Source organism: Mustela putorius, unplaced genomic scaffold, assembly GCF_011764305.1.
Source record: "Mustela putorius furo isolate JIRA1106 unplaced genomic scaffold, ASM1176430v1.1 tig00000738_pilon_pilon_pilon, whole genome shotgun sequence".
In the NCBI taxonomy this organism is placed as follows: domain Eukaryota; kingdom Metazoa; phylum Chordata; class Mammalia; order Carnivora; family Mustelidae; genus Mustela; species Mustela putorius.
In genome coordinates, this window is record NW_025421463.1 from 10,849,624 (window position 1) to 10,876,388 (window position 26,765).

General features: G+C 43.5%; 1 protein-coding gene and 1 pseudogene across 2 annotated transcripts in view; one reads left to right on the top strand and one right to left on the bottom strand.

Annotated features, from left to right (window-relative positions):
- The window catches only part of SYN3 (synapsin III), a 447,511-nt gene that overhangs the window by 61,538 nt on the left and 359,208 nt on the right, over positions 1 to 26,765 (top strand). For both annotated transcript variants that reach the window (XM_004743091.3, XM_045083963.1), the window contains exon 4: positions 24,954 to 25,045. In XM_004743091.3, the coding sequence (XP_004743148.1) occupies positions 24,954 to 25,045 (92 nt within the window). The remainder of the gene's footprint in view (positions 1 to 24,953; positions 25,046 to 26,765) is intronic.
- On the bottom strand, positions 20,335 to 20,505 carry LOC123393108 (annotated as a pseudogene).

Below are 26,765 nucleotides of genomic sequence, written 5' to 3' on the forward strand. Positions count from 1 at the left end.
CTGAGTTACCTGGTGGCAGCTACATTCAGTTACTGGTGGTACAAAGACCTTGCTCATTTACCCTAATTTGGGACAACTCTGAAGGGCCATCCCAGCTCCAGAGCTCTTTGTGGAGTTGACAGAGGCCTTTGCTGAGATGGCAGTGAAGCCCAACTTCTCCTTCTACCCAATGCTGCATCCTTCCTTTTTCTTCATATCCGGCAGTGGTGATTCCCGGACTGCTCCCTGATGAACCTCCCACAGACTGATGTCTATCTCAGAGTACACCTCCCATTATAAATATACACTTATAATTCTGATAGATATTGCCAGATCACCCTCCACAGAGGTTGTATAGATGATCTATCTATAAGACTCTTCTGGTGTGGATTTCTAGGGCTGTAATTGACCTATGGGTTCTGGTATCTATCATGCACATAACGTTCTCCGGGTTTCGGCTCAAGCACTGATGCTGAATTCTGAAGTGCTCCATAATTTGCTCTTCCTATTTGACCTCCTTGTGTTTGAAATTCACCAGAGCTTGGCGTTTCTCTGCAGGGCTGAGTCCGGCAGAACTCTACCCGCTCTGATCCACTAAGCCTTGTTTTGTTAACAAAATCCTGCAAGATTTATTTGTTTGGCTTGGCTTACCCTGACCTCAGACGTTCTGTTTTGTATTATTTTTAAAAGCGTGCAGGTCTCCAAGGAGGCCTTTTTCTTTTCAAATCTAAGAACCAGCTGGGGGAATGAAAAAAGCAGGTGGGACACTAGGGCGTATTAACTGAAACATAACTCATTAGAGGAGCAAGTGTGTCTCTTCTTAACCATGGCATTTTTAATGTGAGTGAGTTTAGCACCATCCTGGCTCTGTCTTTAGGCTCACCAATTTAAGACAACAGAGAAATGGAGAAACAATAGTAATGGTGATGGTGATTAACTTTGAACATTTTCTGTATGCTGGGTGCCATGTTAAGTGCTTCCTGTGCCTTGACTCATCCCGAAAATGCCTGTTGCTGAGGAAGCTGAGGCTCAGAGATCTTAAATAAATTGCCCAGCCAGGGTCACACAGCTGGTAAGAATGTGATGCCGCTGGGATCTGAACCTAGGTCCAGCCGATGCCAGGGGCCTGCTTAACCAAAGTAGATCTCTCAGAGTATATGTTGGGTCTTGAATTTGTCTTCATCGGGCTTTTTTGCATTTCCCTTCTTGGCTTAGGTTCCTCAAGCACATAATACCACCGTCCCTTCCTATTCACCTTACTCTTTTGATCTACTAGATAAATTATAATTTTTTATGAGATGTCCTTCTAGCAAAAGACTCCTTTATTTACTAATCCTGGTGGCTCTAACTCATCATTTGATGTTTCTGGCTTATTGCTGGATAGTCCTTCTATTAATAATTCTGTTTGTTCTTTGTTTTCCTCCAGGAGTAAATGTTTACTATTTGTTTCTAAGTGTAGTTGTACACTTCATACGACATGAAGACTATAAGAGCTCTAACTCTGGAGCCAGACTACCTGGGTCTGAGTCCCAGCTCTGCCACTCCCTAAGTGACCTTGAGCAAGTAACTTGACTTCTCTGTACTTCAGTGTCTTCAAATATAAGATGAAATTAATAATAGTGATAATAGTAATCACAAGATGTACCTACAGAGTTGCACAAATGCAGTAAATCACTGCGTGCGAGGTACTCAAAGCAGAGCCTAGCATATAGAAAGCGCTCATTAAGTGTTACTAACTCGTTTTACAGTCTCCTTTACATTGCTAAACACATGTCATGTGAGTAATTTCTGGGTGTCAGTCTCAGGGATTATTCAGAAATGGAAAGGATATAATCCATGCTTATGCTGTATTATAGTTGGGGGGAGGATAAGAAATATAAAACATTCCTGCTTATGTGTGTGTTTTTATCATTTACATATATATCCAGTCATATCTCCCCATACATATGGCATTCAGCTGGCATCTTGTGCAAACTTCTTCCTTGACAGCTGATAGCACAGGTCCTGGTCAAGGTGTTCAATAAGTGTCTGTTGAGTGAATGTTTGGTGCAATCATAGCACGGTGGGGCTAGAAAGGGAACTTAGAAATCATCTAATCCAACCTGTTTGTTTAACTGCTGAGGTTCAGAGCACGTAACACACCAATGTAGAGACTCCAGACTCCCATCTCCCATGTCACCAATTTTCCTACTGTATCTCTCCACCTGCCAATGTTATCTTTTATCTTCCCTATTTAAGAAGCCATTAGTCGGGGCACCTGGGTGGCTCAGTGGGTTAAAGCCTCTGCCTTTGGCTCAGGTCATGATCCCAGGGTCCTGCATTGGGCTCTCTGCTCAGCAGGGAGCCTGCTTCCTCCCCTGTCTGCCTGCCTCTCCACCTACTTGTAATCTCTGTCTGTCAAATAAATAAATAAAATCTAAAAAAGAAGAAGAAGAAGAAGCCTTCTGATGGTTTTGGTAGCAAGCAAGTTAATCTTAATGAGTTAATGAGTCAGGAAGTCCATGTTTTCCACATTTACCTGCAAGAGGCCTTCTTGTGGGGGTTGGAGGGTGTCTAGGATGAATTCTGAGCCACAGCTGATGGCCAGAGGCAAGCTCCACATATTGAAGACTGGGGGAATATTGAGACCGTGGTTGGATGAACCCTGCTGATTCTAAATGTGACAGGGACTGCTTTGTCAGGTGGACATTTCTTCATGGCCTACCTCCCTGGTTTGGCTGTACTACTCATTAGCCCCTTAATCAAAGACAAGAGGAAAGGAACCATAAGAATGAGGGCAAGTCCATCTTCTTGTACTGGGAAATTCAGCTCATAGTGCCATTGCCTCTACCTAGTATGTTTGGTAATTTTCCCCATCCTCACTGCCACATCCCTCCATCAATATCTGCTCTGCCCCCTGATAGTATCAGAGCTAAATGAGACTCCACTGAAAATTAAGCAGCAGTTCTAAATGAGAACTTAATAAGCTCTTTAATTTCTTGAAGGATGTGTATTAAAAAAAAAGAAGAAGAAGGACTTGACTTACCTCAACCCACTCCTTATTTCAATAAATGCTTACTGAGCACCTGCTCTGTACTTGGCCTTAATGACAGAACCTTCCACTTGCACAGTGTTCTCCCCCTGCTGGAAGGTAGACATTTGGGGACAGTGACTGTAATGCATTAGGGACCTGTGCAAACCCTAGTGAATACAGAAGAGAGATCACCACCCTTGACTAGAAAAGGTTTCACAGAGAGGTTAATGCTGGTGGGGATTTGGGGAAAAGAATTAGCTTTGCATCAGGCTATGAAGCAGGCAGATATGCATATCAGGCCTCCCAGCTAAAGAGCATGATTTAATCTCAGCTTGTCCCTTATGGGGAAAATGACCAGAGTATAGGGTGCATGAGGGGGTGTGGGTTGGGAGATAAAGCTGGAAAAGAAGGCAGAGAACAGCCTCTTTGTGTGGCAAGGCAGGCAGCTGGAAATCATGTCAAAGAGGCTGTGGGGACATACCTGCTAGATTTTTAAGCTGTGGAATGATATGATCATTTTCATTTTAGTTTTCATTTTAGGTTGCACAGGCTAATAGTGCTTTAGAAGTCTGGCTGGGTGGGAGTGGTGGCAGGAGACTTGAAACAGAGGAACTCCATCCTGAATTGAGTGAAAAATGCATCTTACCCTTGAGTACTGTGCTTGGGGTGGTTGGGTTCAGAGAAAGGGCTTGGTCACTCTCCAGCGAAAATATGTAAATCCCTGCTACATGGTCTTTAGGTTCATTCTGTACCTGCAGCTTGCATTTGAAAAGGAAAAGAGATGACCTATTTTTTTCTTAAAAGCAGAGAGGATGGAACCAGAGCCACATGTGTTTGAGCTGGCATCCCATAAAGCAGGCGCTGTCAACTACTCTTGTTCACCACCTTTGTCCCGGCCACTTGCCCTCACCCATTTCTCCCTCCACATTCCAGTTTACTCCCAACCTACCTAATCTCTGGCCTTGTGGTTGCCTTCCACTGCTTATTATATCCCTCCTCTGCCCTCTCCTCCCTACTTCTCCCCTTTCTTACAGCCTCTCCGGCTTTGACCTTTTCAGCTTTTGCTTGGACACACTTTGCATTTACTGCCAGCTCTACTGTCATCTCTACCATTTGGGGTCTGGCTCACTCCCTGATGAGAGGAGCTCCCACTGGCTTCACCCCACTCTGCCAACAGCCCCTGCCCGGATGTGCTTACACACGGGATTTCAGCCTTTGCATTTCAGTAGGAATCAAGGGTTATTAATTAACCCAGGGTGGAGCCTATTATGAAACATCCCAGAAAGCTGGAACAAACCAAAGGGACTTCTGAACTCACAGCAGGGAAAAATGCCTTTTAATTGACTAGGATGACTTCACCACAAAAATCTGTCTAGCTGTTATGCTAAACTGGAAACTAATCTATTAGATTGTCTAAGGAATCTCCCAGCCCACCCTGACCAGAATCTCCTGAGGAGGAGAGTCAGGCCTGCACATAAATAGGGCTTATGCTTTGAAATGGATTCTTTTGGATTCTACCCAGATTGGCTGCTGCATTTTCCAGTTCCTGGGAAAGAGAGGGGAAGCTGGTATCTGAGAGTAAGTTTGTATGTCTTACAGTGTCTACCTTTAAGATCACATGAGATTTCTTTGTCTTTTTTTAAAAGATTTTATTTATTTATTTATTTGACAGGTAGAGATCACAAGTAGGCAGAGAGGCAGGCAGAGAGAGAGAGAGGGAAGCAGGCTCCCCGCTGAGCAGAGAACCTGATGTGGGACTCGATCCCAGGACCCCAAGATCACGACCTGAGCCGAAGGCAGCGGCTTAATCTACTGAGCCGTCCAGGCGCCCCTCACATCTTTTCTAAGGCACCACTTACTTTAGAATTCAGCCTCCGCTGAACCTGGCTGGGACCACTTGTCTAGGGAAGTTTAGAGAGTGACGTGAGTGACATCCACATCCATGGATGGTATTGTCCTGGGCTTGGAAGGGACTGATGATAATAGTCACTTCTAATCACATGGTTTCATGCTGTGCACCCACTGAGTACTTCATGTGGATTAGTTCATTTCATCCTCCTCTTGATCCTGTGAAGAGCAGTTAGTCTGTGGTTCCCCATTCTCCAGATGAGGAAGTGAAGACTGAGAGACGCTGTAAGGCTGCACCGCTTACAGGCGGCAGAGCCAGAATTTACAGTCTAGCTCCAGATGCTATTTGAGGGGCCAAGGTGTAATACAGGGAAGTAAAATCTAGGAACAACTTGGTGAATTTCTTCTCATGTGTAAAAGCTGGCTTGTGCATGAAGCTTCTTCCACGGGATGCAAACTTGGCCTCCAAAGTCTTCTGTGACCTACCCCCTGCCTGGCTGGCTTTCCTCTCTCTATCCCCCCCCCCCCCCCCCCCCCCCCCCCCCCCCCCCGTTATCTAGTTTAGATTGCAGTCCTCACAAACACCTTGTGGCTCCTCTCCTGTCCTAATCCCGTCTTGTGTTTGCATACCCACCTATGCCTGTGCTCACGGAAATCTCTTCTCCTGGGACATTGTTTCCCAAGTTTTGCCATATCTTCAAGATTTAGCCCTGGCATTATTTTTATTCTGCTTCCCCTGACCACCCAGGGGAGCCAGGGCCAGGTCCCCCTGATCCATGCTCTTACACACCTCATGCATATTTCTGCCATTACACTTAGCAGATGGCTTTAAAATGACTGGTCCATTTGCCTGTCACTCCGTTTAGACTCTGGGCTTATAGAGAACTTTGATGGTATCTTGATTCATCCTATGAATATTTACTGAGTGCCTACTATGTGCTAGGGCTACAGTGATGATTAAAAACAGATATTGTCTCTGCTGGATAGAGCTTAAAATCTAAAGGAAGAGACAGATATTAATTGCATAATCAGTCTCTCTCTCTTTCACACACACATACACACACACACACACACATATACACACCATAATTACAAGCTGATTAAGAGCTGTGAAAGAAAGATACACAGTGTTATAGTAGCCTGTGGTGGATAGGCTACCACTGGGCACTTATTCACGTACTTAGCAGGTGCTCCGAGTACCCAGATACATAATCTGTGCTCACTTAGTATTGCTCTAACTTATCTGGGGTAGGGAAAAATGAAAAAGCAACAGAGAAAATATTGGATCCACCATAAGAACTTCCTAGGAGATAGACTCACCCAAATATCCTTTTGTCCAGTAAATGACACAGGTTAAGGACTAGTCTGACACCAGCGATACAGGTAAAGCAATGATACATACAGGGAAGGCAGTGATTGACATTACATGAGCACAACAAGCCAGCCATTAAGACATTATCTCTATAAATTCATTTACTTTCACCACAACCCCAGCAAAGAAATAGTTGGAAGTAAGTCTTGACGGGGTAAGTGTCCTGCCCTCAGCCCCACAGCTGGTAGGTGGGAGAGTGGAGATGTGGAGGCTCCAAAGATGCCTGGGAGCCCACACTGCCGACCCTACATCTTACTGCGTCGCCCCCTCTTTAGAACTGGGGCTCATCACTGCGTACTTCCTCACCCAAGGTCATGGTGCTGGACTCCTGTCTCCTGTCTCCTCTTGGCCAAGTCTGGCATTGGAGTTCCCAGGGGATGACCTTGGCAGTGATAAGAAGGTAGCACCAGACGGCAGAACTGAGCCTCATCTTGGGGCATCCGGGGTTATGCTTTGGGGGTTCTGAGAGTGTGTTAAAGGAAAGAAGGAAGATTAGCTACTGCAGATCAGCTGTGTGCTCATCACCCTACTAATTCTCTCATGTTGCTGTGCTCAGTCCTTCAGCAATGCCAGGAGCAGGAGTCTTGTGATTATCCAGATGAGGAAATAGGTCAGGAGAGGCAAAGTGGGTGTTTGTGGAGTTAGTGGCAGAATTGTGACTGGAACCTATATCTGCCTACTCTGAAAGCCCATGATTTTCCCCCTTAACTCATCTGTTGCCCATCCAGATCTGGAAAAAAGGCTTGCGTTGTATGGCCTGACACAGTTTCTCAGATTGATTTTCTCAGAGACCACAGACAGCCCCTCTGGTTTTCTGACCTCCCTCTGTGTTGCTGGAACCTTTCTCTGCTCCCTGAGCAACAACCCTGAAGTTCCCTTCATAAGCTTATGGGTGGGTTCTCAGCCTGTTTAAGATGGAATTGAACCAGATGACTTCCCACCCACCCCACCTCAGGGCCTCCATTCTGTCCAGACAGGGAGGAGACTGGCAGCCCACCCCCTCTGGCTTCCAGGAAAGCAAGGAAAACAGAGGGGTGAACCTCCCCTGGCTGGGCCAGCCATATACCAGGGACCCCCAACTTTATATTCATTAGACAGAACCAGGTTTTGATCATTTGTCTTCATTTGCTTATTCTTGTATAGCCGCTTTGGTCTTTCTCTGGCTCCCTTTGCTCTCCATGGTCCAGGCTCCTCCATGTCTGTGGGATGAAAGCCAAAGTCCTTAAGCAGCACCAATGCACTCCCCAACCAGGCATAAGCATGCCTTTCTCACCACCTCTCCTTTCCTCTTTCTGCCCAGTGGTGCCCCTGAGAGTCTTTGGAGCCAGTATCTAATTTATATGGTCTCTTGTTTATAACAGCTTTCCCTTAGGTTCTGCATCTCGGTTTCCAAATATATATATATCCATCTTTTCATCCATCTGTATACCTATTTGTTTATGTATTCACCTTCTCTCTAAAACCTAGGTCTTTTCCCTTCTCTTTTTTGTAGTCTCTAAGCAGTTTAGAGCCAGACTTCTTTCCTCTAAACACCATCATGAAATTTAGTATTTCATAGTACCAGTAACAGTGATAATATAAGGACTCCCATATGTTAAGTACTTGCTTTACACACACACAGAGATACCTGATACTCTGCTAAGAATTTACTATACATACCCTTACTTTATCCTCACAGTGGCCATGTAAGTTTCGTATTACTATCATAGGTCCAGGAAAGCAACTTTCAGTTGGCAGAGTCGTGATTTGAACCCCTGGCTCCGCAGCAGCCCATATTCTATAAAGCACTGTATTCTCCTAACTCCCACTGCTAACTCCCCCTTCATTCCTGGGGATATGCATCTACTACCTGTTCTGGTTTCTTCTAACCCTTGCCTTCAGTGCACTTTGCATATATTTATTGGGAAATGACATTAAGATTCTCGAAATAAACAGGCTAATTTTTACTACTAATTCTTATTACTACTCTATATTTTACTTGTGTGGAGGAAAATTATTTGTTGCCTCAGAAGAAAGAAGAGATATCTTGAGACAGTTTGGCATGATGGATGAAGCTATGCCTTGGATCAGAAGAGCAAGGGATTGAATCCTGGTCCTGCCTCTTATTACCTGTGGGATTTTGGGCATGTGACTCTATAGTCTAAACTTCAGTTTCTTTATCCATAAAATGGAGAGGGTAATAGCAATACTACTGTGTTCAACACGTTGTAAGAATCTGGCCTATTTTCATTAAATCAGAGGGGATCCTTGATCCAGGCTCATCATTTTGTAAAAGAAGGAACTGTCAAGTGCATGGAGAATTTTCTACCTGCCAGCCCTCCCCCAACCACAACAGATACAACTGCTCAATGAAGGTACTCTTCCCAGCTGAGCTTAGGGCAGGCAGCTTCATTATTCTGTACCCAGCAGCCAGAGCTGGCAGCAAAATGAAACCCATAGGATGACCCCAAAGGAACTTTCAGTTCTCACATTCTGTGGGTTTAATCCAAGCCTGCTTAAAAGGGATGACAAATTATGGATAAGGTGGTTGGATCCTGAAAGATGAGCTCGGTTAATAAATATATGAAGGGAACGAAACCAAGAACTCTGAACAGCAGACCTCTGATTCTGTTCTGGCGATCTGTAACTTGGAGTTATCTGCTAGAGCAACTGGTTTCCAGTTGTACCTCTTAGAGCCATGGTATTCCACAGGGGTACCTGGGGTTGCAGACCACTGAGAGTCTTTGGAAAGGCTTGAGGGGAGGGAGATAAGGGAGAGGGAGAGAGGAAGGAAAGAAAGAAGGAAGGAAATGGGGAGGGGGGGAGGGAAAAGGGAGAGAACTTAACTCATTCCTACTTCTATATCAATAATTCACAAACCAGGGGAGATTTTGGTCTCTACAGGATGTTTAGCAATGGCTGGAAACAGTTTTGGTTGTCACAGAAGGGAAATGCTACTGACATCTATGGGTAAAGGCCAGAGATGCTGCTAAGCATCTTAAAATACACAAGCTAGCCTCCCAGAGCAAAGAATTATCTAGCTTGAAATGTCAATGTGCCAAGGTTGAGAAACTCTGTTCTAGACAGAAAAACCCAAAGATGACACCTTTTGTGCCAGGAGTCCTGTGGTTCCATAAAGATAGGTAATAGTAGTATAGTTTATGGTGGTGAGGGCTTCCCAGATCAGACCTCTCCAAAGAAACTTCAGGGACAAGGACAGGACAAGGACCTTCTCCCACATTCTTACCCGACAGAGGCAGTGAAGCAGAAATTCCCATGTTTCCCCAAGAGCACACAGCTAGGAAGTTCCAAGAATGGCATCTGTCTTAGCCCATGCTGGGTGATTTTGCAATGCAATCCCACATTAAGAAATGTGTCCACTGGCTTGCACCCAGTAGCTCAGCAGAGGCCTAGAGTCTGTTGAAATCCTGCAGGCTGGATCAGACCTGTTGTAAAAGTACCCAGGATTTTAGGGAGAGGGTAGTTGGGTTATGGACGTTGGGAAAGGTTTGTGCTATGCTGAGTGCTGTGAAGTGTGTAAACCTGGCAATTCACAGACCTGTACCCCTGGGGCTAATCATACATTATATGTTAATAAAGAATTTTTTAAAAAGTACCCAGGATTTGTTTTAGTTAAGTATGGTGAGGTGCACGGAAGTGACTGACATGAAAGATAAGTTCATTGTATTCATAGTCCCCTAAATGTAGGTCCCCCACATTGGGGGACCACATGAATACCATGGCCCATTAGGAGGCAGAGGTGCTAGGGGGAAATGTGGGCGGAGCCTTTATTATGGCTTTGCAGGAAGGAAAAGGCAAGCAGGGTAAGCAGCCTTAGGATGGGCTAGCTGGAATAATTTCAGCAGGCTCTGGGGTGTAGGGGGCTGTCCCTGGTTGTCTGGTACCTGGCCCTGGAGTCTTAGGGCAGGGGGATGGTGGCCTGGAGTGTGAGAGCCCCACAGAGAAGGTGGTTGGCACATGGGCTCTGGATTGGTTTTGGCTGGCATTTGAAAGGCACTCCCTATGATGAGTTATTTACTATCTCTAGGAATTCGCAAAAACTCTGTGAGAGGCAGTCTTTCCAGGGTCAGCAAGGCCTCAGGATGTCAAAACATCAGAATACAGAAAATAAGACTTGGTTTATACACCTGTCTAAAATCCAAAGCCTCACCACACTACAGTTTTTTAAGTCTTTTAAAACAGAACTCTTTTATTTCCATTTAAATCTTAGATAAAAACCCCACATTTAAATAAATTAGAGAATAAAAATTACTGCTCTGTTTGATTCATAGTTGGAAAACCCCGAATCCTTTGACCCTCCAGAAATTGACTAAGGCCTCTTCAGAGGTAATTCTCCCTGCAATCCTACCACCACCTCTAGGCCTGCTGCTCCTCTTGCCTTAGGGTGCCAGAAGCCTGGTAGAGTAGCTAAGAGCAGAGACCCTGGGGGCCAGACTGCTTGTGTTCACTTGGTCTGTAACTTCCCTTGAGAAATAAATGTAATCTCATTATGCCATAGTGCTCCCAGCTATAAAGTGGACATAGTAATAAGAGGACCTGCCTCAGGTGGGTACTGTCCTTAGAACAGTGCCTGGCACATAGTAAATGCTTAAAAACTACTACATTTTAATCCTAATATAAATATCATGTATGATATGAAATTATGAATACACTGCCACTGGAAATACCCATGGTATCCATATAGCTACCTCATCTCGTCCTATTACAACTAGTCAGTAGTATCACTGTTTTGTTCTGCTTCTCCAAAGACTACAACCACTGCTTCTCCTACTTATGCCTCTGTTGCTGCTGCTTCTCTTATTATTGTTCCTACTGGGATCACCACTGCCACCATCGCCATTGGACATCACTACCACCAAGTGAAAGTAATATCAGCCAGGTCCTTAGAGTGAAAGCAGCTGTGAAGGTGCAGAAGACATCACTGCCAAGCCACCACTGACATACTCATCCTACATCTCTTATACCCTCTTTGCATCCCCCTTTCTCTGGGTGGGGGAATTATTTATGAAGTCCCTAGACACATGGGGCCATCATTGATGAGGCTGTGTATGTAATCTAAACTGATGAGGTGTTTTCTCTGAGCTTGCAAGGTCAAGAAGGACCCATTTCAACTCTTGTGGCACTGGATGTGCACGTGCCATTGAGAATCAGCAGTAAGAGGGTCACCCTGCTCCCCAGAAGTGGACAGAGGACCCCTCCCCAACCTTGCCTTGGCTTTTTGTCATGGGAGTGCACTGATCGCAAGTGGCTCTTTTTCCCTGTCCCTGCCCCTTGCAGTCCCCATGTGGGGATTCGGTTCAGGTTGGCTCTGAGCCCTACCTGGATCATGCGATCTTGGAACTACTCTGGCCCTATGGGAAGTAAATGAGCATCTGAGAAGAAGAACGTGGCTTTTTAGAAAGAAGAATCCCTATTGAGGAAAAAGAATCGAGGAACAGCTCCTTTGCAAGGAAGAAAGTGGCCCTTGGTCTCCCCCTTTCCTGAGCCCAGCCTTAATTTGGAGATATTTCACAGTGGGCTTTTGAAGGGTGACTGGTTCATACCAAGCTGCCTTAAATGCTTGAAGCAGAAACCTATGGGGACTTGCAAATCAACATCGGGAAGAGAAATTAGCTATGTCTTGTCTCAGAACTCCCAAAGCCTGCTCCAAAATAAACACATAAGCCGTGCCGGCCGGGAAAGCATGGGCCCTTTTTCTTCTTCATTTTAGAAACTCCATGTGTGCATTATTTTAAATAGGCGCCAGTACACGAGGCCCTTTTAACAAGATTGAAAACAGATGGGGCCTCAGGCTGTTCAGTAGCTCTCAGAAACGAACATGGGAAGTGCTAAGCCATCTTGTGTCCAGGCGAAGTTCATTTTCTCCTTGAAGCACCAGTCTGCCAGGCCTCTCATTCCCAGGGAGCAGGAGTCCGCTTCCTGCATCAGGTGTGTCAGCCAGGGGAAGGAAGTATCTCCTTTCACTGCCTTTATCCGTGTTTGCATTTACTTAACCCTTTGGCAGCTTGGAAGAAAAGAGAATTGTGCTGTCCTTGGAGGCCCCAGGCTTCTGGAGCTGGAAGCATTAGGTTTACCTTCCTTATTATCAATGGGATTATGATCCTTCATGGTTCACATCTCTCCAGAGGCTCCCAGTCTCACTCCAAGTATTAGCCAGAGTCCTTCCCACAGCTATAGGCCCTTCAGGGCTAGAGTTCCTGGCATTCTTCCTGCCCTTTCCTGCCTTGTCTTTCTTGCTTACTCTGATCCAGGCATGCTGGGCTTCTCACTTTTCTTTAAAAATCAAGTGACAGAAAACAAGAGTTGGTGAGGATGTGGAGAAATCAGAACCCTTGTGCATTGCTGGAAGGAATGTAAAATGGCACAGCTACCGTGGAGAATAGTATGGCTATTCCTCAAAAGGTTAAACATAGAATTACCAAATGACTGAGCAATTTCATTTCTGGGTATAGACCCCAAAGAACTCTAAGCAGGGACTCAACCAGATGTTTTTAACTCCATGGTCATAGCAGCATTATTCACAATAGCCAACAAGTAGAAGTACCCTAAGTGTTAACTGACAGATGAATGTGTGAACAAAATGGGGTCTATCCTTACAACGGGATATTATTCAACCTTAAAAAGAAAGGAAATTCTGACAAATGCTACAACATGGGCAAACCTTAAAAACATGCTAAGTGAAATAAGCCAGACATAAAAGGACAACTGCTGTATGATCCCACTTATCTGAGGTCCCTAGAGGACTCAGATTCATAGAGACAGAAAGTAGAATAGTAGTTACTGTGACCTGGGGGGAATGGGGAGTTAGGGTTTCATGGGTACACAGTTTTTGTTGGGAATGATGAAAAAGTTCTGGGGATGGATGGTGGTGACAGTCGCATGACAATGTGAATATACTTAATGCCACTGAATTATATACTTAAAAAACAGTTAAAATGGGGCATTTTATGTTGAGTGTATTTTAACACAATGAAAAAAAACTTTCAAAAACAGTGAGCACACTCTGCCTTAGGGCCTTTGCTCTTGCTGTTGCTTTTGCCTAGAACCCTCTTCCCCAGGGTATCCTCACTGAGGTTCTTTGTACCAGTGTCCCCTCCTCAGAGATGCTTGGCCATTCTCTCTGAAATGACACTCCTCCCATGCACATTTCTCAGTCACTCTTTATCATTTTACCTCCTTCATTTTCCTTCACAGGATTTAGTGCCCTGAGTCCTAAAATGCTAGCCTTTCCAAAGTATCTGGTGCCAAGCTGGAGCTGCTATAGAACAGCAGGGCCTCAGTGTCTGGGGTTAAAACCTTCATGTTCCCAGAAGCCCCAGTGGGAGGAAGTGGCAGGTCCTCAGCTCAGGGTGCAGATGGGATTAAACAGAGAGTAGGTGAGACACAAAGAGACGGGTGGGGCGCAGCTCTGGGAAGAGAAGAGGAAGTCCATGCTATGGGTCGCAGTGGGTAGGAAAGAAGGGTTGAAAGAAAGGTCTTTTCACTTCTACAACCCTGAAAAGGAGTTTGGACCTTCAAAATGAAAAAATAAAAAAGTACATTAAGGTAAGGTAGAGCATTTGAGTTTCTCAGAGTTTTGACGGAGAAGATATTCCTACCATCACATTTCAAGTTTAAGTTGGGAGAAAGAAACTCTGTAGAAATTAAATGTCATTAGCCTGTTCAAGTTCCCTCAGTGTCTCCCCTTAGCATACATGGCAAGGTCATGTGCACAACTACATCTCAGCTCTTCTCACCCCAGACAGTTCCTCCCAGAGCTCCAGCCTCCCAGTTTCGCACACACCTATGATATGACTGCATGCAGCTGTCCAGCAGTGGCCTTTACTTCCGAATCCCAGTCTCCAAGCCCCCAAATCTTCCATTGTCCCTTTGGGGAAATGTAGGGAAACTTTCACACCTGGTTTGCTTAATCCTATAAATATACTTTCCTGAACATTCAGCAGAGTAGTGTTTGAACATGTGGAGCCAGCTCAGCAACGAGGAAAAGTAGATGTCGAGGCGACATTAACATCAATTTCTCGGTGTACTTAAGCTGTGGCCTTAACATTTCTGAACATTTGCCTTACCTGTTGTAGGTAACAAAAGTCTGTGGTAGGTGGCAATGCTCTTTTCTAGGTCTCTCAACCTTAAAAGCTCAGGAGCCTGAGGTGGTCCCACCATTCTGTCTCCCTAGACTTCCCCTCCCCTTCCTTCCTCTTAGCTCTCTCCCATCCCCCTTCCCCTCCTTTCCTCCCCTGAAGACATTATCAAAAGCTCTCTTCATCCTTGAAGCTGACCTGGCAAAGGCAAAGGATGATGGGTCCAATGGGTATTTTTCTTTGATTCTCAGCTGCTGCTCTTTCTTGTGGGTACAGTTTTCGGGGAAAGAGACAGGAAGGGGTGAGTGGCAGAGCAGAACTCGAGCATTCCCAGGTGCCCTGGCTGCCATCCACCAGATCCCCACCTTAATCTTTACTAAACGCACATCTAAGCTCTGGAGAACAAAACTGGGCCATTTAAAAAAATCATTAAAAACCAGAGGGGTGCCACATTTATTAGTAATTTTTTTTCAAACTGGACTTCTGGGGTTCTTGCATTGCCAAATGTGGTGGTGATGGTGGTGATGGTGATGTTGAATCTTCCTCGTTTTCTTCATCGACTATGTGAAGGGGATGATGTTGCTCATGAGGATAGTGATGGTGGCAACACCTTAACCCTGTCATCCAGAATAAACTCCTGATGGGATCCATCCACTGGCCCCTCCGATCTCTTGTCCTTCCACTCATTCCCTCACTCCCTCCATTCCAGCCACACTGCCTTCCTTGCTGTTCCTTGAGCCCTGCACATATGCTCCAGCCTCAGGGCCTTCCTCCTTGCTGTTCTCTCTGCCTACAAAGCCCTTCCCCCTCTTACTGTATGTTTAGCAAAACTCCCTCATCTTGCTTGTCTCACTGATCAAGTGCCACCTTCCCCTGTCCCCCCTTATTTGACATAACACTCACCTCCTGGTGCTTTGTCCTCTTACCCAAATTGGTGTTTCTTTCCCTGACATATAGTTTATTGTTAATGGCCTATCTCCCCCACTAAATTCAAATTCCACAAGAATAGGGAATGTTGTTCCTTTTACTTCTACGTCATCAGACCCTATCCTTGGCGTAGTAGCTGTTAAGTGCCCGAATGAATGGATGAATGGAGTCAGAGTTGTCGCTCTCTTACTCCATAACCTTGTGATCTTGGCTGAAGTCATTTGTTCTGTCTGCTCTTCAGTTTTCTCTGTTTTTAGTGGAAATGCTAATATCTACCCTCATATCAAGAGGTTGTTGTAATGATCCAATCAAATAGCACAACTGTGATAGCTCACATTCATTATGCACTTATTTTCACTTAGGCACCTTGCTAAGGGCTTTTTATCAATTCATTTAATGCTCACAACCACCATAGAAAGACTCATTTTACAGATGAGGGACCAAGGCAGAGAAAGACTAGCGTGCTTCTAGTTGTACAGCAAGTTAAGGCATGGAACTCACACTCAGACTTGTGGTCTGAGTCTGAAAACCACTCAATACCAGACACTTTGTAAACTGCAAATCACTATTGTTGATTTTTTGCTCTGTTTCTAAAATGTGGCCAATCCTACCTAATTTTAGATTTTCCATTACTTAAACATTTAAGAATGTAGGTTTTATCATTTTTATTTTTTCTGTATTTTTATACTTATTTGGACATGTTTTTATGTATTTATTGCTCCCTGCCCTGCCTTCTACATAAACACACACACACAGGAGCATTATGATGTTTTGTTGAGCAGAAGATGCCTTTACATCTCCCCACCATCAGCACACTGACCCGGTGGCCCAGGCCCTTCATTGAGATGCCAGGTGCTTCTCCTGAGTGAGATTTCCTCAACTGGAATGGGCCACTGAGAGAGTCTGCAGACTCTCAAAGCCTCTTTTGTCTACAAGATGAATCTGAAATGGTGCAAAAGACTTCAGATACCAGTCAAGAAAGTCACTGAACTCACTGGGCCCTCAGAACTAAACACACAGCCTGTGCCGGGAAACCTACAGGAAGTAGTTCTTGCCAACAGCAAGCCATGGGCCACCTGCCAAGTGTTTGCTGGAGCGGGCACTTCGAAGAGGCAGAGTGATGAGAAGGCACAGGGGCCCTTGGCTTTTGATGACATGGGAAGGTATGAAAATGAAGGCAGCCACATGCATAAGCAAAGCCCCAAACCAGCCAAGCAGCCCTTTAGTTGACCCAGCTCTGCAGTACAACACAAGTTCGCCTCCACTAAACCACTTGGTGCAGTGTGAAAGGTGTTGGCCTGGGTTTGGGTCCCAGCTGATGTGACTATCGGATTGTAACTTTGGAAAAAGTCACTTTGCCTCCCTGGGCCTCACCTTTGACACCACAAAATAGACATTCATTTGTTCAGTGATAATTATTTGATCATTGTGATGTATGCCAGTTACTGGTTTGGGGATAGGGATAGAGCCATGAATGAAACAGACCTCACTGCCCCCTGGAACTTCTCTGGTTGAGAGAGATGGACAATTGAATATTAAATTGGGATGGATGTAAATCATGTCAGATGGGGATAAGTGTACAATTATGTCAGTAGGGGATGAGTGTAATAGGGTGAGTTCTAGCGAGGAAAGGGGGCATGGTGCACAGCAGATGCTTTGCAGGGGGTTACCTGGGGGTGGGGAGGCACCACTGAGCAGAGGTTAAGAGTGGAGTGAGGAAGGGGGCCTTGGCTGCCATCTCTAGGAAGCTCTAAGTATTGGAGGGCTGGAGCCTGGGATTTGCTCAGCATGCTTGGCAATGGAGAAGGGACCAGTGTGGCAAAGGCAGAGTGAGCTGGAAGTGGGGAACAAGGAGTGATGGGAGGCAATGTCAAGGAGGTCATCGGTTGTTAGTGTCTAAATTATGTGGGACATTAGAGACCAGGTAGGGCTTGGGCATTCTGTATTTAGTGTTACTTTATTATTGTTGTGTGTCCTTCTAATGAGTCTCTTAGACCTCGTGAGATTCTGTGAAAGAACTTAAGACCTGAAGATCACAGTACACACAGAATGCTGATTTTTTTAAAAGGAATTTGTTAATGACACAGTTTTGTTCCCAAGAGTAAACATAACAATCTATTAGGGATTACAGTGGAATTTTGATGATAACTTGCTAGAGGATGTAGGAATGCCCTAATCCTACCTTGAAAATCACCACCACCACTCTGTTCTAGGTTCCTAAGATAGCCAAATACACAGGGAGGAATAGCAAAAAAGAGTTGAAATACCACTAAGTGTTAGGCAGCCGAGACTCCTCCAATCCCAGTGCAGGGGTCTCTGCTAAAGCTGGCGTGAATCCTGAAGTTAGGCTCCAGATCATTTGTGGATGTTACTTATCAAGCATGTGGCTGTTATTACTAAATATGCCCAAGGTATAACAAACACAATTATGAAAAGAGAGAGCAGGACCTCTGGGACTTCTGGGAATCCATCAACTCATGGAAGGGAGAGCAGCAGAGGGAAAGATGGATACTGAGGTGAGGTGAGCACGTTTGAGGAGCTACAAGGAGGAGGGAAGAATCAACATGATGACCACCCAGATCAACAGGCACTCAACTGCAGAACAGCGAGAATCACACGTGGTTGCCTGACTTTTCAACCTAGCAATGACCTTGCCTGCTGTCAGCTATAGCATGATGATGTCCTGACCCACAGACTAACAGTCCTCTGCATGGGGTGTAATGGGAAAGGTTGGAGAATAGAGCCCAGGGTCAGAGGTTGACCACCTCACAGTAGGAAAGGTACTGGAAGCTGCCCACCTTTTTCTATCAACTCTGTCTGTCTGTCTATCTCCTTCTCTCTCCTTCTGAAAAATCTATGGAATGCCTAAGGCTGTGAAAAGGGGCATACTCTAAGGGTTTAAGGGTACAGTCTGGACCAGATAGGTCTTCACTAACTGACAGGAATTTCTAGTATCTTATCAGCCACCCTTGGATTCCAGAACAGTCTGTCTGCCAGTTTCTTGCCCTTGGGATCTCTGGACAACATCTTTTTATGTCAAAATCCTCCTTCAGTCAGGCTTTGTGGTCAAGGCCGATAGCTGCCACCTTCACATTCCCACACATTCTTGGTTTCTTATTCACATTCCCATCAGTCATCCATTTCCAAGTCCCACTTTCAGTTTCTGTCCCATTGATCTGTTGGCCTAATTGCATCCTTCAACTCACCATAATGATTGCAATCACCACTTCCATTCTGTCATCAAAGTCATTATCATCACAAATGCAATTATTAGTAACCAGCTTTGAATACCCCCATGCTTTCAGAAATATTATCTACTTGGCATCACATGCTTGCCAGGTGTCAGTTCCAGTGAGAATGCAGCCAAAGACCCTGTAGAAAACTGAATGCATTCCATGTTATTCCCCTGCATGGGGTGGGGGGAGCACATGTGTACGTGTGCTTGTGTGTGTGTGTGCATGCGCCCACGTGCATGTGTGTTTCGGAACTGAACGTGAGTTTAGTTGTAAAGAGGTGCTTATATCACCTTCTGATCTAAGGAGCTGTAGAAAAGATTTTGTTGGTGGATAGGTTTCCAACCATATCTTGTACCTGTAACAGAGCTTGGAGACTAGAAAATTCTTTGCCTGTATTTGTTATGTATGTATGTATATTATGTATGTATGTGTGTATGTATATATGTAACCACCCCCCTCCTCGGCAGCCTCCCATGTTTCCCAGTGCTCCCCCCCCAAAATGTTAATGCCCTACCCCTGGACCAGTGAAAGTGATATTCAAAAGGGACTTTGCAGATATGATTATATTATGGACCTTTGGATAGAGAAAGTGACTCTGATTATCTGGGCGAGCACACACAAGTCTTTAAAAATTACCTGTCCCCCTGACAGAAATGTGGTAGATGTGGAAGTTAAATGTCTAAGGATAAGAAGGACTTGATGTGCCATTACTAGTTTGAGGACGGAGAGTGCTATGAGGCACACAGTGCAGACGGCCTTAACTGGCTGGGGCAGGCTCCCAGCTGACACCAGCAAGGAAGTGGACCTCAGTCCTCCAACCACAAAGGGCTGAATTCTGCCAACTACCTGAAGGAGCTTGGAAGCACTTTTCTTCCCAGAGTCTTCCAATAAAAAAAGCCCAGATGATTGACACCTTGATTTGGGCCTTGTGAAGCCCAGAACAGAGAAACCCGCCAAACTAATATGGGCTTCTGACCTACAGAGCAGTGAGATAATAAACTTGTGTTGTTTGAAGTTGTTTACTTTGTGGTCATTTGTTATGAAGTAACAGAAATACTAGTAAGGGAAGATGAATGCACTATATAATGATATTTGTGTCCCCTCACAAGGAGTTCAAGATCCTTCTGGACTGGTCTCTGAGCCACCTTTCTAGTTCTGTTTCCTATTATGTTCTTGCATAAACTCCATGCCCCAGCTACAAAAGACATCCCACCTTCCATTGACCTGATGGCCCTATGTTCTTACCTGTGCTTTTTTTTTTTATTGTGTTATGTTAGTCACCATACAATACATTGTTAGTTTTTGATGTAGTGTTCCAAGATTCGTTGTTTATGTATAACACCCAATACTCCTGTGCTTTTGTTACTAGAAGCTTAGATTGGGCCTTTCCCCTCCTTTCTGCTTAGAAACACTTTCCACAGTGTTATGGTGTCTAATGGATCTGGCAATGGACAGAGTTTCACAAGGCAAGCTATACAGCATGCATACGTATCTGGCCATCACAAATAAAAATAACTCCTTATTCAACAAGCACTTTTGGATACCTACTGTGTGCCTGAAGCTGAGTATAAGGCAGTGAACAGCTTTCTACTAAAAATATTATTGCTTGGCATTCCTTTTTCATAACATGTGACGTGATAATTTTTCCTTCAGTGTTAATTGGGGGAACACTAGTTGAGAAAGAAAGAGCTATAAAAATGAAAAGCATTATAGATATAATTGACTCAGTTGATTATAACTCTTTTATTTTAAAAATGAAAAGAATTAGAGTGGAGAGTAAGGGATTTGCCTGTGGTCATGGTCATTGGGTCATTGTCAAATCCAACATTTAGATCCCTGGTCCTCAGACTTCAAGTCCAATTCCTTTCCCACTATTCTTTGATTCCTCCAAGCACATGTTTTTAAAAGTCACAAACAGGAGAACTCAAATAATCCAGAACTTTCAGGTATAATTGAGATCAGTGTTGAAAAACTCCCACACCAGTTTTCAGGTAGCAATAACTGCACCTTGGATAAATCTCATTGGCTACAATACTGCCACTGTGCAAAGCCACCAGGTTTTAACAAGAGTAACAAAATGCAAAATCCCCGTATGTGCTTAATACTGCAAAAATCTGCCTGTCTTTAATGATGTCTAGAGATAATCTCCCACAAATGTATAACATAATTATTTTCCCTTCCAAAACAAAATCTTGACAATCAAAATTATACACAGCCTCCTTCATCTTCCAAAGCCATACATCATGGTATTATTTTTTCTGTTAAAAATAAGGGAAATAAATTCTTTAAAATGCTCCTCATAGCAGATGGGGGAAAATGTAATGCAGTCGAGATAGTGGGCTCAAGCTTTCAGTAAGGTGTAAAGAAGCTCAAATAATAGAGGATGTTTAGCCCAGTGCTGAAACCCAAAAGTTCCTTTATAAAGCAAAGAGAAATTTGTAGGTGCAGATGAGCATGACAGCAGTGGAGTGCCATAGGCACCATTCCTCAGTATGGGCAAGACTTGAAGTCATGGTGGTGCTTGACTTCATGAACTTCTCAGCCCGCCTACCATACTTAACAAAACGGGAGGGGCTGAGCTCTTGATTTTTTTTTTTTAATTCCTTTTATGGACATTGGGGAGGGTACGTGCTATCCCTTTTTAACCTTTAGTGAGGTGGGGATCCCCTGAGGAGCTCTTTGAAAGGTCAGGCCACAATGGTGGGTTGCAGTGTGAATCAGAATAGAACACATTCCCTTCAGCCAATCATATCACTGGGGAAACATTCAGCTGGTTTATTCAGGATAGAGCCTTTGAGGACATCTGGTTGCCCAGTAACCTTATTTTGGAGTGGTTGAGGAGGACGACTTTATCTGATCAGAAGGGTGGTTATCCTACTTTGTCTTTGGACCTGTTATCACTGGGTCCTCTTTGGGCTACTTCCCTTTTGGAATATTGTACTACTTGATATCAAGACTCACTGTAAAGCTGCAGTAATTGAGACAACTTGGACTAGACTCCAGGATAGACAAACAGGTCGCATATGAAGTGACTTGAGGTTTGACAAAGCACTGATGCAATTCGGTGAAAGCATATTTAATAAACAATGTAAAGTATTTGAAAAACCATATAGAAAAATTGAAACTTGAGTCTTACATTAGATCTTATATAAAAGTTTAATTCTAGGTGGACTAAAGATGTAAATGTGCAAAGACCTTGTTTCTAAAAAAAGTCACGTTTCTATGTATCAGGGGTTAGGGTGTGGAGATATCTTTGGGGGGAGACAGTTCAAGCCATTACAGTTTCTTTTCCTTTCTTTCTTTTTTTTTGATTAAATGGTTATTCATTTATTTTTTACAATTTTTTTTATTGTGTTATGTTAGCCACCATACAATACATCATTAGTTTTTGAGGTAGTGTTCCAAGATTCATTGTTTACACGTAACACCCAGATCTCCATGCAATACATGCCCTTCTTAATATCCACCACCAGGCTTACCCGTTCCCCCACCCACCTCCCCTCTACAGTTTCTATGTGAACTCTGAGGCTCTTCAAAAATAGGTGCTCTTTGAGATTCTACCAAGAGGGCCATCATACTATCTTGAAGGAAAAGTGCTTGGTTACTTCTGTGTTCATTTCCAAGTTTTGTTTGTTGAAGTTTTTAAAAATAAAATACAGAAGAGTGCCCTCTCTTCGCTACCCCAACTCTATGCTTGATCCAACAGAGACTTGCTACACTATGAACCCAAGCATTCACCTCCTATAATCATTCATAAACCATAACTGAGAGATAGTTCTAGAAACCTTGAGCTGAACACGATGAACTTCTAACTCGTATATCCAAGCCTGAGTGTGTCTTTTATATAGATATCTCTTTCCATTTGGGCAGCAAGAAAGCCTCTGGGGCTTTGCCACCTTGGAGTTGGAGATTCTATCATTCAAAACACTGATTTACTCCCTTTCTTCACATTTTTTGGTAACCAAATGTTCTGTGTTGCAACTTTATTCTGACTTCTTTTTCTCTGCACACTCACGCAACAACTTTTATTGCCAGTTCTTCTTTGTAATCTCGCCAATGAAGTATCTTAAACATGATGGGACTGAATTTTTAGGGCATTAGACTTAATAAACAGGTCATTACCACTATTTACTAACCTGGACTCATTAACGGAGCTCTTTGCTTTTCACCTTGCCACAACATAATGAGGCTATTAATTAAAGCAAGAGACATAAGTGCTCTGGGTTTCCTTTAATGTCATCTGGGGAGATGACTAGGTCTTTGGTCATAATTCTGTTAAATGTTTCCAAGGGGATACATTTAAATCACTGTGAAATGATATTTCCTTTCAACATGAACTTGGTTTTCTCTTCAACTGGGTTATTTTTAGGTCCCCAAAATTCCCAGTTGTAATCCACCCAGTGCCTGATTCAGTTAAGCAGTGGGGGTAGGGAGCTATACCAGTTAAAAGCATAGGCTGGAGTCAGACTGCCTGGGTTTAAATTCTGGCTCTGCTACTTACTGTGTACATTTTGCAAGTTATTTAATCTTTCTTTGCCTTGGTTTTTTCATCTGGATAAGTGTGAGGATTAAATTAATTCGTACATGTAAAATGCTTAGGACAGTATTCTGGCACATAGTGAGTTTTTCATATGTATGAGAAGCTATTTTTATTCATTTAATCTTGAGAAATAGCTTTTGGCATCTTCTGTGTGTAAGGCACAGTTTGGTACTATGCATTTTCTAGGATAGGGTTATAGGTTCAACTGTCTCACAAAATTCACATGTTGAAGTCCTAAGCCCAGTACCTCAGTGTGATCTTATTTGGAGATAGGATCTTTCTAGAGTTAAAGTGAAGTCATTAGGATGGACCCTAATGCAGTGTGAGTGCTGTCCTTATAAAAAGGGTGTCTTTGGATACAGAGACATGTACAGAAGGAAGATGGTGTGATGAGAGGGAGAAGGTGGCCATCTACGAGTCGAGGGGAGAAACCTGAAACAGATATTTTCCTCACAGCCCTCAAAAGGAACCAACCCTACCAGCACCTTATTTTTGGACTTCTAACCTCCAGAACTATGGGAAAAGAAATTGTTGCTGTTTAAGCCACCTAGTGGTATATTTGTTACCTTAGGAAACTTAGATGGTTATAATAGCATGGAATCACTGTCCCCAAGGAGTGTATAGTCTGGTAGGAGGGATGTATTCCATAGGGCTTTGGTCAAAAGCAACAGAAATTCAGCAGATCTTGCTTAAACAAGTAAAAAGGCAAAAAGATGACTTACAAAGATACAGAGGTATTGCCTAAAACCCAAGGGTAGGATTGTAGCTGGCACATAAACATCAAGAGTACTCCTCATCTCTTGCCTCTACTCCTCCTCTCTTAGTGACTGTGATATTTCTCCCTCCACCCCCTTATTTTCTGTACTTTCCCAATCCAGATGGTAGGAAACATGGTCTTTAATTATACTTAGGTTTTATGTATTAAATCCAGCCCAGAAAGAAATTACATGAATCACTCAGCAGTTTCAAATTCTAATACCAGGGCACCTTATTTCCACACCCTGGGTCAGGTGCCAACCCCATCAGCTGTGACGGTGAGAGCAGTATTTCAGTGCATAGACATGGTTCCTATACTGTAACCATGTAGGTGGATAAAGGGGAGGGGCCATGACCAAAAGAGGAAGCAATGGGCAGATGATGAGGAGGACTCCATTAATTGGGTTACACGATTACTAGCTGTGATGTTTTACCACTGCATAACCTGAAGCTGAAGAAATGTAGGGAAAATGTTATATTGAACAGCCTCGTGTAGTCCTGAAGCTGGAGTGGCTTCTTCTGCTTTCAAGGAACTAGAAATTAGTAGTGGTTAAAAGCATAGGTCCTTGAATCAGAGACAGGTGGGTTTCGATCTAACTTTGCCTTTTATTAATTATGTGGCCTTGGACATGACAACATGCCTCTGCACCTCAGATTTCTCAGGTTTCAGAAAGGAAAGTAAATAATATTACCAACTTCCTAAGTTTCAGGAGAGGCATAAATGTGTACTTGGCACATAAAGAACCCAATAAATGTTAGTCGTTTTTAGCATCGTTAGTTTTTTTTTTTTTTTTTTTTTTTTTTTTTTTTTTTTATTTTTTATTTTTTTTAAATTTTTTATTTTTTATAAACATATATTTTTATCCCCAGGGGTACAGGTCTGTGAATCACCAGGTTTACACACTTCACAGCACTCACCAAAGCACATACCCTCCCCAATGACCATAATCCCACCCCCTTCTCCCAAACCCCCTCCCCCCGGCAACCCTCAGTTTGTTTTGTGAGATTAAGAGTCACTTATGGTTTGTCTCCCTCCCAATCCCATCTTGTTTCATTTATTCTTCTTCTACCCACTTAAGCCTCCATGTTGCATCACCACTTCCTCACCTAATAGTAAAATTTACAAGTCTCAATGACAAAGAGAAAATCCTGATAGCATCGTTAGTTTTTGATGAATCCTTTTGTGTTTTGCTTTCTCCTTCAGGCTGAATTCTCAGAGTTGAACCTAGCTGCCTATGTTACTGGGGGCTGTATGGTGGACATGCAAGTCATGAGAAATGGGACCAAGGTTGTGAGGTAAGGAGGACTGAGAATCAGAAAGCCTTCATTCAAGAGGCACGTGTGAGATACCTCACAGAGCTAACCCCTCTGTCAGCTGCCTCTGACCTGACTTCTGCACTACATGTACTCTCATGTACCGAGTATTACTTCCAAAGAGTTCTAGGTGCTACTGCTATAGGAATGACTAGCAACACAAATAATTGAGGGAAACAGTGGTGGTGGGCTGGAATGAGCGCTGGGCTTGCAGAGAAGAGACTGGATTCCATTTCTGGCTTTGTGACTCTATTCAGGTGTATTATTTGGTCTCTTTTACCCTCTGATTCCCATCTGCAGCATGATTGCAGCACCACAAGTAACAGCATGGATGTGAGATCGCCCTGTTCATTCTAAAGAGCTGTACAAATGTAAGGGTTTATTAGAATGAGCTATGGCCTGTTTCCAGCATATGGCAGACTAAATGTTCAAAGAATCCCCTCCCAGGACATCAAACCTTAAAGTACTGGATATGCCATTTTCCAGAGAGTCAGTTTATAATGTACGTTGAGCTTGAGGTGGAGTGAGAAAATTCTTCAGAAGCCCAGAAAAGTCAAGAAAGCACAAATCCACAGAAGAGATAAAGAGTTATATTAATATATTTCTACCTGTATTTCTAATATTAATATATTAAGCAACCAGAATAACACAGACCAGGTCTCATGAGGGTTTAGCTGGGGAAGAAATAGGATTCAGATTTGGGGAAGTAAAACAGGAAGAACTTTGAGGAAGAGGTGGCACTGGTTCTAACCTTTATCAGTGGTGGAATATGGGTATTCTATGCATCGTAAGGGGAGGAAGCAGTCTTTGTAAATGCAGACAGGCAAAAAAAAGAGACCCTGCTTGGGTATTTATGATAATTCAACTAATTCAGTCATCATTAACTGAGAGCCTACCATGTGCCAAGAAAGACATTATGTGGCTTTCCATTTCTAATAATCTTGGGCTAGATTATCTGGACCAACATTTCCATGGAAAACAATTTAAAAAACTGGTTTTAAATAGTATCATCTCTAAAGCCTTCAAAGAATTGGCAAGTCATTAAGGTATTACCAAGAAGAGAATGATGGGGAAAAGGAAACTCAGAGAGATGAATGTGTACAAGTTATATTTTTCTATGAAATTTGCTAAGTCTGGCAAATTTGAAAACTGGTTTTGATAGCTTATCAGGAACAATGGCAGTAGAAATCAATGTCCACTCAAGGTGGAGAGCGTAATGATAGGCCCTCCTCACAATAAGCTGAGACCCAGAAGGACCACATCTTCAAGGTAAATGTGAATTATAAGTACATGAGCCCTTACAAGTAATTGCAGCTTAAACTGCAGTTTGATTTTTCATCCAGGGAAACTTAAATTTGGTTTACAGTGATCCCAAACATGCCAGAAGTAAAAAACAAATCATATGTAGAGGAAGGCACTTTCATCTTAAGCTTCAAATAATTTTTTTGTACAATAGCTAGCACAGAGTCCGAGATAACCAGGCATAGACACCATGAATGAGAAGAAACAGAAACAATAGACAACAGAAAGAGACCTGAAGGACATCAGATACTGGACTAATCAAACAGCAATTCTTTCCCCCCCCCCCCCGGATATCATTGTTTGGGGGGGGAGTTGGTATTTTTCTTTATTAAAAATTTTTTTTAAATTAACACATAATGTATTATTTATTTCTGGGGTACAGGTTTGTGGTTCATGAGTC